Source organism: Theileria annulata, chromosome 3 (assembly GCF_000003225.4).
Source record: "Theileria annulata chromosome 3, complete sequence, *** SEQUENCING IN PROGRESS ***".
In the NCBI taxonomy this organism is placed as follows: domain Eukaryota; phylum Apicomplexa; class Aconoidasida; order Piroplasmida; family Theileriidae; genus Theileria; species Theileria annulata.
The window spans coordinates 464,813-479,117 of NC_011100.1; the positions used below are offsets into that span (position 1 = coordinate 464,813).

At 33.0% G+C, this 14,305-nt stretch overlaps 7 protein-coding genes across 7 annotated transcripts, besides 6 other annotated features; 2 read left to right on the top strand and 5 right to left on the bottom strand.

Moving 5' to 3' along the window:
- Positions 1–67: 67 nt before the first annotated feature.
- Positions 68–522, top strand: TA03450 (50S ribosomal protein L27, putative; the record flags this gene model as incomplete). The annotated part of the gene is made up of 2 exons (XM_949827.1): positions 68–242; positions 338–522. 2 exons carry the CDS (start codon positions 68–70, stop codon positions 520–522), a joined length of 360 nt encoding a protein of 119 aa, XP_954920.1.
- A 168-nt stretch (positions 523–690) lies between these two features.
- Positions 691–2,534, bottom strand: TA03455 (succinate dehydrogenase (flavoprotein) subunit, putative; the record flags this gene model as incomplete). Its single annotated transcript, XM_949828.1, has 2 exons — positions 691–2,114; positions 2,180–2,534. 2 exons carry the CDS (start codon positions 2,532–2,534, stop codon positions 691–693), a joined length of 1,779 nt encoding a protein of 592 aa, XP_954921.1.
- Positions 2,535–3,224: 690 nt separating this feature from the next.
- Positions 3,225–4,773, top strand: TA03460 (RNA 3'-terminal phosphate cyclase like-protein, putative; the record flags this gene model as incomplete). Its single annotated transcript, XM_949829.1, has 2 exons — positions 3,225–3,374; positions 3,427–4,773. 2 exons carry the CDS (start codon positions 3,225–3,227, stop codon positions 4,771–4,773), a joined length of 1,497 nt encoding a protein of 498 aa, XP_954922.1.
- A 70-nt stretch (positions 4,774–4,843) lies between these two features.
- Positions 4,844–6,442, bottom strand: TA03465 (seryl-tRNA synthetase, putative; the record flags this gene model as incomplete). The annotated part of the gene is made up of 1 exon (XM_949830.1): positions 4,844–6,442. One exon carries the CDS (start codon positions 6,440–6,442, stop codon positions 4,844–4,846), a length of 1,599 nt encoding a protein of 532 aa, XP_954923.1.
- Positions 6,443–6,619: 177 nt separating this feature from the next.
- Positions 6,620–8,574, bottom strand: TA03470 (tubulin gamma-chain (gamma-tubulin), putative; the record flags this gene model as incomplete). The annotated part of the gene is made up of 9 exons (XM_949831.1): positions 6,620–6,758; positions 6,791–6,858; positions 6,912–7,067; positions 7,149–7,226; positions 7,296–7,907; positions 7,969–8,096; positions 8,162–8,222; positions 8,254–8,385; positions 8,476–8,574. 9 exons carry the CDS (start codon positions 8,572–8,574, stop codon positions 6,620–6,622), a joined length of 1,473 nt encoding a protein of 490 aa, XP_954924.1.
- Positions 8,575–8,903: 329 nt separating this feature from the next.
- On the bottom strand, positions 8,904–9,647 carry TA03475 (uncharacterized protein; the record flags this gene model as incomplete). The annotated part of the gene is made up of 1 exon (XM_949832.1): positions 8,904–9,647. One exon carries the CDS (start codon positions 9,645–9,647, stop codon positions 8,904–8,906), a length of 744 nt encoding a protein of 247 aa, XP_954925.1.
- Positions 9,591–9,647: a sequence feature (Signal peptide predicted for TA03475 by SignalP 2.0 HMM (Signal peptide probability 0.997, signal anchor probability 0.000) with cleavage site probability 0.976 between residues 19 and 20).
- Positions 9,648–9,875: 228 nt separating this feature from the next.
- Positions 9,876–13,351, bottom strand: TA03480 (uncharacterized protein; the record flags this gene model as incomplete). The annotated part of the gene is made up of 5 exons (XM_949833.1): positions 9,876–10,002; positions 10,069–10,385; positions 10,454–11,934; positions 12,039–12,995; positions 13,141–13,351. The coding sequence occupies 5 exons, from the start codon at positions 13,349–13,351 to the stop codon at positions 9,876–9,878; spliced, it is 3,093 nt and encodes a 1,030-aa protein (XP_954926.1).
- Positions 12,376–12,444: a sequence feature (5 probable transmembrane helices predicted for TA03480 by TMHMM2.0 at aa 115-137, 167-189, 196-218, 233-250 and 255-277).
- Positions 12,457–12,510: a sequence feature (5 probable transmembrane helices predicted for TA03480 by TMHMM2.0 at aa 115-137, 167-189, 196-218, 233-250 and 255-277).
- Positions 12,553–12,621: a sequence feature (5 probable transmembrane helices predicted for TA03480 by TMHMM2.0 at aa 115-137, 167-189, 196-218, 233-250 and 255-277).
- Positions 12,640–12,708: a sequence feature (5 probable transmembrane helices predicted for TA03480 by TMHMM2.0 at aa 115-137, 167-189, 196-218, 233-250 and 255-277).
- Positions 12,796–12,864: a sequence feature (5 probable transmembrane helices predicted for TA03480 by TMHMM2.0 at aa 115-137, 167-189, 196-218, 233-250 and 255-277).
- Positions 13,352–14,305: the final 954 nt, after the last annotated feature.

The following is a 14,305-nucleotide window of genomic DNA, read 5'->3' on the forward strand; positions in this document are numbered from 1 at the left end:
TATTTTTTAACAATTCCTAATAGAATCTCGTTTAGTTTAATTAAATTATTATATTAATTGATAAATTATGTTTTATAATTACATTAGTGAGATATTCGCCCATAAAACTGGAACTGGTAACACTAGGAATAACAGGGATAGCAGGCCTAAGTACTTAGGCCTTAAACGGTTCCATAACATGTTTGTTTATACTGGAAACATTATCGTAAGACAACGTGGAGCTCATTTTAAACCAGGACCCGGTATCATCTTACACTTACTCTTACTTATCCCTAATCACACACTAAAAGTTATATAACTCAGTGTGCATCATTTAGTTTAGATATATTTGTTTTAGGAGCTGCTATGGGTAGAGATTTTACTATTTATGCAAAGAGAAGTGGCCGCTTGCAGATTTTAAAGAGGCGTGTTAGCGTCCTTGACTTATTAGCTGAAAATCAATACTTAAAGGAACAAAATAAAAACTATGATTCCCCAATGATCACAACATTATCCAAAATTTGGACCAAAAAATCACTTTAATTTTATTCACACACTTAATAATTTGTTATACACTATCAAATATACATTTAATCACGTAAAACCTTGATAAATATTAGTTAATAATGAATTAGTAAGATCTTTCAAATGGCGGTATTGTTTCCATATCTTTACCCAAAGTTTCATCTATTACATTACGATAATCAACCACTACATCATATCCTCCATAACTTCCGTCATACACTGTAGCATCAATTTATGTGTAATTTTAAGTAATATAATAAATACATAATGGAATTTATAACTAAATAACTGAGTGGAATTACTTTGTGAGGGATTATGAAGATATGTTAGAGTGTGTTTTCTAAAATTGACATCATCACGCTTAGGATAATCTTCACGTGAATGAGCACCTCTAGACTCCTTTCTAGCTTCTGCGCCTGTTACAATTTGCAAACTGAGTTGTAATAAATTTTCAAGTTCAAGAGCTTCGAGTAAATCCGTATTAAATACTTTACTCGGATCACTTATTTTAACATATTGAAATTGGTTTGCTAATTCTTTGATCTTTTCTCTCCCTTCCTTTAATGAATCACCGTTCCTAAATACACTAACATACTTTTGCATATTCTTCTGCATTTCCAATCTCAAATCGCTCACTTTTACGCCGAGACCACCTAGATTATTGTTATTATTGGTGGTATTCAGAAGATTTGATAATTTGTTGGAAGTTTTTTCAACAACATCATCATAATGTGTTTGGTTTGGTAAGTTAAGTTTGTTGCTGGAGTCGGATTTTATTTTTTCATTTATTGTGGTTCCGGACATTTTCCCAAATACGATAATATCTAATAGTGAATTTGCGCCTAATCTATTAGCTCCGTGGACACTTGCGCATGCACTTTCGCCAGCGCTATATAAACCGTATACCACTGAATCTTCCAATTTCTGATTTGGAGTGCTCTTCTTCTTACTCTTTCCACTCGACTTCTTACTGTCAGCAGTGGTGTTGGAATTAGTTGAATTTTCAGCCATACTCTGTAGTAAGTTGCTTGTTAGAACTTCAGTTTTATAGTTGGTGGGTACACCGCCCATATTATAATGAACAGTTGGTAAGACTGGGATATATTGCTTGGAGGCATCAACTCCTGCGAAAATCTTGCTGGTTTCGGTAATTCCAGGTAATTTTTCTCTAAATACATCTTCAGACAGATGTGTTAAATCAAGGTATAGGTGATCCTTATTAGGGCCGCAGCCTCGGCCCTCATTAATTTCAATTGTCATTGACCTGCTGACAACATCTCTTGAGGCCAAATCCTTGGCCACCGGTGCGTATCTGGCCATAAAAGCTTCACCTTCGGAATTACGTAGGATCCCACCCTCGCCTCTGCAACCTTCTGTAATTAAACAGCCTGCTGGATATATTCCTGTAGGATGAAATTGTACAAATTCCATGTCCTGGTTTGGAAGTCCCAGTCTACTCACAGCTGCGTTCCCATCACCAGTACACATGTGGGCAGATGTGCAGCTAAAATAACATCGGCCAAACCCACCCGTTGCTATCACCACATGGTTACTCCTGAACACATGTAACTCCATATTACTCATTCTCAAAAATATCGCTCCAATAACTCCTACACATTTTTTATACCTTATGTATTGTATACTATTTAAATATGGCAATAAATAGTAGGGTTACGATTCTCGTTCGGGTGTTTGATGAGTTCCAGTAGGAAATATTCAATGAAGAATGAACAGTTATATTTAAGGCAGGTCGAGTACATTGTGTGAAGCAGTGAGTGGCCGGTTCTGTCAGCCACAGCTGCACATCTGTACGCTTGCCCCCCTTTACCAAAATTAAGGCTCTGGCCTCCAAAGGCTCTTTGATAAATTTTCCCGTCTTCAGTCCTGGAGAACGGGACGCCAAAGTTCTCAAGCTCAATCACGGCCTCCGGGGCACTTTTACACATGTGATAAATGCTATCCTGGTCACCAAGCCAGTCTGAGCCCTTGACTGTGTCATAAAAGTGCCAGCGCCAGTCATCCTCGGTCATGTTTCCTAAAGCTGCGTTTATTCCTCCTTGAGCTGCAACTGTGTGAGAACGTGTTGGAAACAGCTTTGAAATGCAGGCCGTTTTATGGCCTAAAATTGACAACTCGAGGGCAGACCTTAGTCCAGCTCCTCCTGCTCCAACCACTATCGCATCATAATCATGGGTTACTACCTTAAATCCTATTACACCATTATTACTTTATATAACTAGAATTCATATTGATAACTCCTAATGACATATTATAGTATTATAATAGTAGCAATGGTGATATTTAATGGTATGTGAGAGATTTTACCGGATTTGGTTGTAGTTGAGAATTGTTTCCGTGTAAAATGTAAAAATCTATTAATTCGGAACATTGAAATTAATTTAAAAGAAAACTTACCTTTAAGTTTTAAAAAACAAGATATAAAATTACTTTTCTATAAGATTCCTACACCACAAACAACGTTACTAACTGACCCATAGACCAATTAAAATTGTTTTACTTTAATTTTAACTATTTTATAATGTTTTTATAAACTTATTCTCTTAAATTTTATCAATTGTGTAAATTTATTTCTCAAGAAATGCTTAAATGAGACTAATGAACTCTTTAATTCCTTTTTTAACACAGAAATTTAATAAATAACTTGTAAAATAATCATAAAATTTATCGTATTGGTGTAGAATTTGTTAAATTAATCGCAAATGACTGGTAATAATTTAATATCAGATTCCGATGAGAGTTCTGATGAATTGAAGGATTCTACTGAAGATTTAGAAGATATTTCAAGAGATTATCTTAGACTTTCAGTTGTTTTCAGTTTCCTAACCAATAAACCACTTCAAATTCAATTGGTATCTCACTACATTAATTATATATACTAATACATATTATTGATGAGTTTAGGTTGAACCGATAAGATCATATGAAGTGTCACTTCTTAAATTAGTTACTAAAGTAACCGATGGTACAAGGACTGAAGTTGATCGTAACACCATAAAGTTAATGCCTGGAAGATTCATTGGTGGTGATTTCACGTTCCAATGCGATAACTCTATCCCATTAACTTATTATTTAGAACCTCTTGTATTACTCTTTCCATTCTCCTCTAACACTACCACCATCACATTATCGCACTCCATCAACAACACAAATAGTAATTCCACTGAGACTAACAATTCCAATAGAAGTCCAGCTCATGTTGAGGATTTGAATGAGTATTATAGTAGTTTGGAATGTTTCAGCTCAGTGTGTACAATAATACTACAGATGATAGGAAGTGAAGTGGTATTTAGATATAAAGAGCCGTATGAAGTGTATTTTAGTTGCGGCCCTGTGAAGAAAGTTGAGCCTATAATTCTATGGAAATCGCCGAAAATAAAGCGCATTAGAGGTACGGTAGTGGCTAGAAACCTCCAGCCCTCACTGGGTAAAAACGCAATTATAGCTGCTAAAAGAGTTTTAGATCAGGTTTGTGATAACACCTGGATAGCTTTAAATACACCGCCTGGTAAATATAAACCTACTCTCATTATCTCACTCATAGCTGAAGGTACTAAAAACTGTATTTTCACCTCCAATACATTATCTAATCCTTTGGATATTAGTAGTACTACTGGTAGTAGTAAGAATACTGGTACTGTCACTAGTAATAATACTAGTAATATGAATATGAATAGTGATAATAGTGGTGGTGGTGATAATGTTGAGAAGAAGGTTGGAATGGGTAGAAGTTTACTTAAGATTTTAAATCTGGCTAAAAACACTAATAACACTGATGGTGACAAAAACACTGAATGTGATAATAAACCCCTAGACCTGGACCTTGATTCTGTGAATCAAACCCGTCAACCTAACTCAGAAACCCTAAAACAAAACCCTGATGTGGTACAAATGGTAGAGGTAGAGGAAATGGATGTGGATGGAAAGCATTATGGAATAATTGGAGAATGCGAGAGGGTTGGAGAGAAATGCGCATATCGTTTGTGTTCAGAAATAGCACTTGATTCAGTGATTGACACCACACATCAGCACTTGCTTCTATATTTCATGGCACTTTCAGGCGATCATCAAGTTAGTCAAATTAGGCTTGCAAAGCTTAATCGGTATTCGGTACATCTATTAAGACTTATAAAAATACATTTGGGCATCATTTTTAAATTTCAAGAAATTCAAACTGAGTCTGGACACAACGTGTTATTGGTCAAGTGTGTTGGATCAAATTATCAAAATATTAATCTTAAATCCTTTTAATTGTATAAATAATATATTTTTTAAATATAGTATATTAAATATATTTTTTAAATATAGTATATTAAATATATTAATTTTCAAATGGTATGAATTCAAGACCATCCATATATGGAACCAGGGGTTCAGGTACAATGATACCATCTGGAGTTTGGTAATTTTCAAGAATGCAGCATAGACATCTTTGAGAAGCTACTAGTGTACCGTTGAGCATATGTACATGTTTCCTGTCCTGATTATTCTTGTCGTAGAATTTGGAATTAAGGTTCTGAGCTTGGTAATCAGTGCAGTTAGAACAGCTGACAAGCTCCCTGTAGTCTTCATAGCCTGGGAACCAAGCCTCAAGATCATACTTCTTAGACGCCGCTTTATTCAATGCTCCAGCCACAATCGAGACTATTCTATAGGGAAGTTTCAGGCTCCTATAAAACTCTTCTGAGAACTTAACCATCTGTTCGTGCTCCTGGATACTATTTTCTGGAGTACAAACTACAAACTGCTCCACTTTTTGGAATTGGTGTACTCTAAAAATACCCCTCAAATCCTTACCATGTGCTCCAGCTTCTCTTCTAAAACAGGTCGATATTCCTGCATATCTTATTGGCAGCTGTTTCTTCTGATACACTTCATTTCTATGTAATGCCGCTATTGGTTGTTCTGATGTCGCTATTAAAAATAACTTATTCTTATCCACATCTTTCTCTTTCAATTCCATATCCCTCGTACCGTTAGTACTTGTAGTTTTTGTGGCGTCTGCTGTAGCATTGGGGGCCGTGGAATCGGTTAGAGGAATGCAGTAGAGAGTGGTTTCGAAATCGTCGAGTTCAGCACACTCAGACATAACTTCCTTCCTCATGAAATAGGGTGTGTGGACTGGTAAATAACCTTTTCTAACAAGGAACTGGAGACCGTATTGAATTAAGGCCATGTTGAGAAGACAACCCTTACCTTTAAGAAAAAACGCCCTGTGACCTGCAATTTCCACAGCTTTGTTAATTTCAAGACTGTTTAGTTTCGCTAATATTTCATGATGCTGTAGTATCTTCCATGGCGGTCTTTTTATCTCCGGCAACTTACCAACATAACTAACACCCGAATTTTCAGTAGCAGTTCCTGAATCTTCGGTGTTAAAACCTGAATTTTGGGTTTTCAGGGAGTTTTTACCGTTGAACTGTAGTGAATTTTGGTTATTTGTGAAATTCGTATCAGTTGTGTTTCTGTCTGGTTTTGATTCCCATGGGAATAGGTTTGGAACCCACGACCTAATGACTTCATTCAGAGCTTCATCTTTTGAGGCTATTACGTCGGGAGAAACTACATTTCCAACCATTTTTAAGAGCGAGTTTCTCTTATCATTGCATTCTTCTATATTTTTTAGGCATTCTGCAATTCCTTGTTTTTTAGATTCCGCTAGATTTTTCAGGCCTAGAAACTCGGAATCATTCGACAAATCTCCTTTGTGACGGTTCAACTTTGTATATTCGGATATCTTTTTGGACACTTCATTTACACTTTTTTTCAGCTGATCATATGCAAACATTGCCTTTTTCCAATCTTTATCTGCTTCAATTACTTTATCTACTACGCTATTAGATTCGCATCTCCTTTCCTCAGATTCCTTCAGTTGTTTCAAGAGATTCTCATCTCGAAAGTAGTTTATATCCAATACCATTTTTATTTTACACGTAAATTATTTAGATTCTCAGAAATAATTAATAATAAATTTTTGTCCCGATATTAGATCATAAAATTATATGCTCATTCCACACCATACACATCCATATACACTTAATGAGATTAATACTTAAGATTCTGTTACTTAATAATAATTTTATCGTTGGGTAAAAAATTATTTGCAAGATAGATCATAATAATCGTCTTGTTGGGATCTGATATATTCTTCCTTAACGAGTTCAACGACTTCTCTGGAATGTTCCATTTCTTCAAAGTCTCCTTTTCCGTCTTCTCTTGAAAAAAACTCTGCTTTCCTAAAAACTCTTATCATTTATTATTTTATTACCTGTAGTTATCCAGAAATGCTCTTCTACTATATAACTTATCAAATTGTAATATACAATCCTCAAACACCTATAAACCATCATACGTGTGACTACTGTAAATATGTAGGATTAGTGTGTTACTTGGTTTATTGAGGTATGGTTGGCTACCAGGATCCCATTTGTTTTATCTTGTTTATGAGGTGATTGTTTAATTAGATTAACTTGTATATTCGCTGGGTTCCACTTGATAAATTCCACCAAGCGCTTCTCTTTTATCTTTTCTATACACTTATACACCTACACATTAATATACAATAATCCAATCATAGCAAAATCATGACTAAAGGTAGAGTAACTAGGGTAAGCTAGGTAAGAAACATCAGATGGGTTAATGTTATTTCCTCGAATAATATTTAATGCTGAAAGATATTTTCCGTTTTTCGTGCTAGTATAGACCTAAAAATTTCAAGTATATAATTATTATATAATTTACTAAATAGGTAATTATTTAGAGTGTAGAGATACGAGAAAGTTGTTTGGGTAGTAAAGTTTTTTGACTAGATTGAGTAGAGTAATGTTTTCATGATCCATAATTGAAGAGATGAGGAAGTGGCATCTCGGAATAATAACAAGTGACGATACCAAACTTATTAAATCATTATTTATTGGTCCTGGAAATCTTATACAACTTGTTACACTTGACATTATATTCCCAATCTGTATATTCATTATATTTTTAGAAATAATGTTAATAAAATTAGTTATGTAGTCAAGATATTTGTATGTCATTACTAGTTTATTGTTATATTGAAGTTTTTCTTTAGAATTTGAATTTTCCTCAAAACTAGTCGAATTTTCCTTTAAACTATTGTTATTAGAGTTGTGGGATCTTAGAGACAATAAGTTATCTGAGGTGAAACTATGATTATTGACAACATTGTTATCAATAACATTAACAAGGTCAGCATTTAGTATTAGTCGTTTTAATGATAAAATTGTATTGTAAGGCTGAACTACAACATCGCTCGACTTTTTAAGTTGCGGAAACACAGAAAATGTTTTTATTAGCTTTTTTGGATAATTCTCATTTATCATCTCTAGTAAATAACTTCCTAATCCACTTCCTGTACCACCACCCTATGAACATTACACATCCCCGTTTATGGGTATTATATATATAACTGGGCTAATGAAATACTATGGAATGTGATAGTACGAATCCTTCCAAATTATCGGCGTTATCAACTTCTCTATCCACAATTTCAGACAATTCATCATTAAATTGATTTCCATAAGTATAGCCAACTCCCCAGTTATTTCCAGCACCTATTACATGTTACACTAAGTTATTTCCAAGCATGGATTAATTAACTATATGTTTAAGAAATTACCCATGGAATCTTTGGATAAGAAAACATTTTCAGGATTAAACAAGTTCTTATTTTCAGAATTCTAAATTAACAATAAGTTGTATAAAAGGTACTAAGATGGAAGAAATAACTCGAGGTTCTAAATCAATTAAAAGAGCTCTTGGGTAATAACGATTAGTGCCTGTTTGGAAGAAAAAAACATCTTTATCATCACCAATAGGTGTTTTATCCAATAAAAATCCATCCTATGACGGTATGAATCAATTTTTTAATTAAAAATAACTAAAAATACTAATTTACTAAATAATTGATGGTATGTGTAAAGTGTAAATTACTTTGTTGATTCCATGTTCAAGGCAGATTTGATTCCAGAATTCATTACCGATATTATTGCCGCACTGTCCAACATGAAGTGTAACAATTTCTTTAGTCATTTTAAATCAGTTTAAATGTGCCATTTTAAAAAACATTAAAATAAAAAAGATTCCAAGCTAATTTATATTAAACTTAAAATGGATAAAATATTTACATATATAAATTTAATTTAATTTAAATTAAATACTAATTTTAGAAACTAATATAAAAAATTATTAAAATCTTTATAAAAGCGTTAAATCGGTAATGTGGCACATTTTGTACTTTCCAATATTAGCTAATATTTTTACATATTTAAATATTACTATATATATTTGAAGCATATAAAATTAAATGTTATTGTACAACGATTTATTGTAAATTATTTGTATTAAATAATTTATTGACCTTAAGCTTCCGGTAGTTCAGCTTCTTGACTTTCTTTAACATCAGTTACTTCACCTTCTACTGGTTCTTCAGGTTCTGGAACTTCCGTAGTTAATGCTTTCTCAGCTTTTTCTTCTGGAAGTTCATCAACACTCTCAGGCTGGCCTTTTTTATTACAAACTACCCTAACTCTGGTTGTTCCACAGTCAACTTTAATAGGTTTGTGCCCTTTTCCATGAGTCACCAATCTAGTTTTTACCGCTCCTAAAGCTTCTACTAGTTTCTTTTCTGCACCTTCAATTGATTCTAAAACTGGATCCTTCTTTTCATCTCCATCTCCAGATTCGTTTCCAGATGACGAACCTCCTCTTAAATTCTCAGGAGCTTTATTAATAGTTTCATTTTTTATTTGATCTGGAATATCTACAAATGTTGGTTTCATTTTATCTCCACCTTTCTTTCCGCCAGATTGAACTTCATTTTTAGTCAAATCTGATGCTAAATTTCTATTTTCAGCTAGTAAATCTTTTCCGGCTCCTAGTAAATCTTTTCCAGCGTCTGTCAACTCATCTTTAGCTCCTTTCAACTTATCCTTAGCGTCTGTCAACTCATCTTTAGCTCCTTTCAAAAGACTTTTAGCTATTAAATCTTTTCCAGCTCCTACTACCAGAGAATCCAAAGATCCAAATCCCGGTGGTGTTAAAGTATCTCCAACCACTGTTTTCACGAAAAGACCTGCCAAACAAGTTATTACTAATTTTTTCATTTTAACTTAATTTTAATTATAATAAATACTTTGTTATTTCTATAATTTAAAAATTCGGAGATTTTTTTTTTCTCCATCTTTCTACTCAGAAAATTTTCCGCTAATTTTTCCCGGAATTTTCTTTGTAAAGTTTTTTATATATTTTATATCTATCTGTTATATTTAATTCTCAAATTTTTCAAAAAAATGTGTATAAGTGTGTATCATATAGTAGTATGTTAAAATGTGTTAGAACAGTGTTTCGAATAAAGTATCCAAATTTGAAGGTGCTACTCTATAGACCCAAGTATTACCCAAACTTCTATCTAATCTACTAGTTCTATCTTGTGCTCTTTTACGATTGACTATCAAATCCCTAAACAATAAATTATTACCAAGTATTACTAAATTAATAATATTTACAACTAAATTAAGGTATTACCTGAGATCTTCGATAACTTCTCTGTTGAGGAACCAATAAGAATGTCTGAGAGCATGTACATTAGATCCTAAGCAAGTGGTGTCAATAACATCAACATCAAGCCAGTGTTTCTTTTTCCTAGTCTCAATAATTTCCCGATTGTGCTTCTTATTTTTCTTTAGAGTCTTTACTTCTTCTAGAGTAAATGGTAGCATTATACTACCAAGCGTACACCGCTTCTCTAAAGAGGAGTCTACTGGCTCCTCAAGTGTATACAAATCATTTACACATCTACCCAACCTCTTCTTGCCAGTTATTAATTCAGCTATTTTCAATGCCTATAACAAATTTAAATAAAGCATGTGTTATATATCTGAGTAAATTGATAACTAAATATTAGCAGTACCTTATCGTTGATATCAGAATAAATGGTAATGTGACTGCAATATAATTTAAGTCTGGGATAATCATTTTGAATAAAATCCTGGACAGGATAAAAAGGATTAAGAAAAGTAACGGTAAGGATTTTAAGTTTCGGATGGGAGGAATTGCGATTTTCACTGAGTGGTAAAAATAAGTCAGAATATTCTTTCGAGTTTAAAATCTGAGTAAAAGCGCCTAGGAACATGGTCGCACCCATGGAATGTGCCATAATGTGTACGTCATGAATATTGTTTACCAAAAGAGCCTGTAGCATTCGGATAAAAGTATCAACAGTTTTTGGGCAGGTGCTACTCACAATCGCCTCTTTAAACTGAGTTAATTTGTTTCCTGAGGGCCAACTGAATACAAACGGTTTAATGTATTGAGGATAGTTTCCAAAGGAAATAATTTGTGCAAATATACCTAAAGAATCAGAACACTTGACATTAAAACCGTGAATATAAATCCAAGCCTCTAAAGCCCTAACTTCCTCCTTTCTGACCCAACCATCAACCGATAATATATTGTAATTTTTAGCACGGTTAATCCTACTATCTAGTCCTTGGTTCAGTGAATCCAAAACTTTAGCAGGTTTGTGACTCTCAGTTTTAGTAGTGTTTAATACTATCTTTACAGATTTACAATAATCAGTTACAAATTCATGTAAACCGTCACGGTTAATTTTGGGGTTTTGTACATACCCGTTAATATTAATTCCCTTATTGTCATCTACGGAAATGTTCAAATTACTTGAATCCAGAGGTGTAAAATTAGGTGTATGAAGAGTTAGAGCACTTATCAAGCACTCCATACAATTTACAAAAGTGGTCAGAGGTATGCCGGGTTCCTTAATACCAAAAAGCTCATTTATATCCTGGAAAATGTCACGAATGTGTACATTTTTAAGCACGTTAAAGTATGGGTTTTTCTTACCATTGAGATATGAATCAATGTTTCCGTACCGATAACCGACAATGTCATTTGATACATGGTTCAAACTCATTACTATGTGACTATCCGTACAATAATACTTACTATCCATACGCTCACGAAATACGTAACCTTTGTTTGTAAATAATTTTGTCAAAATGTTCTTCTTATTTTTATTAGTGTTGTGACCTTTTGGTGTTAGGATATCTCCGAGCATCTCAGAATTATTTGATGACTCACTAATTGAACTTGTTTTCTTCATTAGGTGAAATTTGTTGTAATTGAAAAATGTATTTGCCCCCAGATATTTTAAAACTCTTCCTCCTCGTTTCCCATCAGTTTCAGGCACTGTGAAGAAACGTAAAATCCTTGGATATGTCCTGAAAAATGGGCCTGAAACACAACATTCAGCTGCCGCTACTCCTAATCCTACATCGCTCTCACCACCTTCATATCTGACCCAGCCAATTATAACATTTGAAAATCCGGCGTTAGTACCCACTTCCCTGCTCTTAAATGGTGATAAAGGTAATCCTATAAGATTATTATACTAAGTAAGGGGGACTAGATAAGGAAATAACTAAGTATCTAAGTCTAGATAACTAAGTGCCGTGTGATCAAGCAACTTAAGGCGATACCTGATTCCCAGAAACCCATTAATAATTCACCGTGATAATTCGGTGAATTCCAGAAACCAAAACCATGAGGTTTAAATTCAGAATTTAGTTGTCCAACATATTGAAAGGAGTCATAACTGCCTCTTTTTTTAAAGTGCAAAAAGTCAATAAAACACTTGAAAGAATAGTAAATAGAGTTGGGCTTCTTAAATCTAGTGAGAGTAACTTTGTACGCTGGGATTTTCCCAGTATTAAGATTATTTGCGCCCATATTTGGTGCATTTAAACTCATTTCCTCAAAGCCTGTAACCTTGAAGGTTTTAACATCCTCATTAATGATCGTAAGTAACAAGTGCGGGTAAAAGAAGCGATAAATAAACGCAATTAAATTAAAAAAGAGGATTAAAATTGTGTAAACGGTAAGGAAAATGGTATCGTAGAAAAATATCCCAAATATGTTATAGGCTCTAATATTGAAAACAGCTCTAAGATTATCCTGGCCTGAACTTTCCTGCAGAGATGAGTTCATGGAATAATTATAAATCATTAAAACTGGGTACAAGATGAAGTAAATTTTAACAGTTATTTTACTGAGGCTGACGATTTTAGAAAAGGTGTTTGGGTGAATACAAATGTATAAATTTACTACTGAAAACACTGTGGAACCGATAAAAATGATAAGACTTAAGTTATTCAAGTTATCAATATATAGTGAATACCAACTCTTGTGAGTATTCCCTCTGATGGTACCAGGGTCTGTAGGGTCAAAATGCTGAGAAACCAACGACGTGGTAAGAATTACACAAATTACCATGAAAATATGTCCTATACAAACTGCATATGGACAGTTTTTAAACTCTCCAGTATATCTTCTAATTGCTTCTCTATACTTCATGTAATGTAATGTACATAACATAGAATGATTCAGTTGTTCTGGATATACAGCCGTATCAAATACTTCGATTTGTATTACGTCATCTGTATCAAGTATGTGGTTAATGTGTTGGAGCTAACAAGTGTGTAATCTCTTAATAATATAGTATTAGTGACAAATTATATATCTAGGAATAATAATGAATTGACTAGGTATATAAGAATGATGAAGATGTGTAAAAAAAGTTACTTTGTGAATCAGTTTGAGTTAAATCAGTATTATCTGAATTTTTGGATTCCAATTTTTCTTCGTTTTCATTTGATTCTTGGTTAGATTTAGTTCGGAAGAAAGTCATGAATTTGAAGGGAGTTTCTTCCTTTTTAGAGGTATTCAAGCTCTCATCCATGGCCTCGATTAAATTGTCGGTGCTTTGTACTTCGGCACCTTCTTTAGACTTCATTTTTAAAACTTTTAGATAATTTAACAAGTATTTTCTTGGTAAATAAGAAATGTGTTGGAATTTGCGATTAAAACTTCGGTGGAATTCGATTCTACAATAAGACTAAATCAAAGAGTGGATGGGACCCATAATAATTTAAATCATGTATAATGTACATAAACCTTAAAATAATGAATATTTAGCTGGTTAAATATTAAAGGAATGATCACACAAAAGCAAGAATCAAATTGCACAAATAAGTTACCCGATAAAAGGGCTAAAAGTTAAGGAAAATCCTTGCACATTTCTTCCAAATTTTAATAGTCTAAAAATTAAAAAATTTTAAATTTTATAATCCAAATTAAACATAAAAATCTAAAAGTCCAAAAGAGTTCCAGATCAATGACTCAAACACGAAATTAAAGGAACTCAGGAATAAAATTATAAAATTAAATTTCGAGTTAATCAATAGTATAATAATTATTTAAAGGTTTTTAGAGTCATTTAAGGTCAAAATTGAGATTTAAAACATTAAAAGCCCTATATCAGAATCTTGCCAAAACATGTAAAAATAATATAAAACCGCCAAACAATCTCAAGATAATAAACAAAAAGATAAATTTGTTTTAAATAATTTATGAGAAGATCTTGTTAGAAATGTCTTTGGTTTAAAAATAAAGAAGCTTCCAATCTAGACCTGGAGTGTGTAACTTTAACCAAATTTTTAAAATTTTCGTTTTATGAATATTTGTTGTCATTTGAAATTTTTAATATTTAAAATTTATAAATTATTTATTATCATTATCTATTCCCCATTAATTAACGTTGTTTTATCTCATTCTTCCTGATATTTTACACATCACCATTCATAAATATTTAACATTTTATTCTAATTTATTACTCCTATTATTGATTTGTTAATTTTCAAATCTGAATAATTTGTTAATTTAACACGATCATTATCCTGTTAATTAG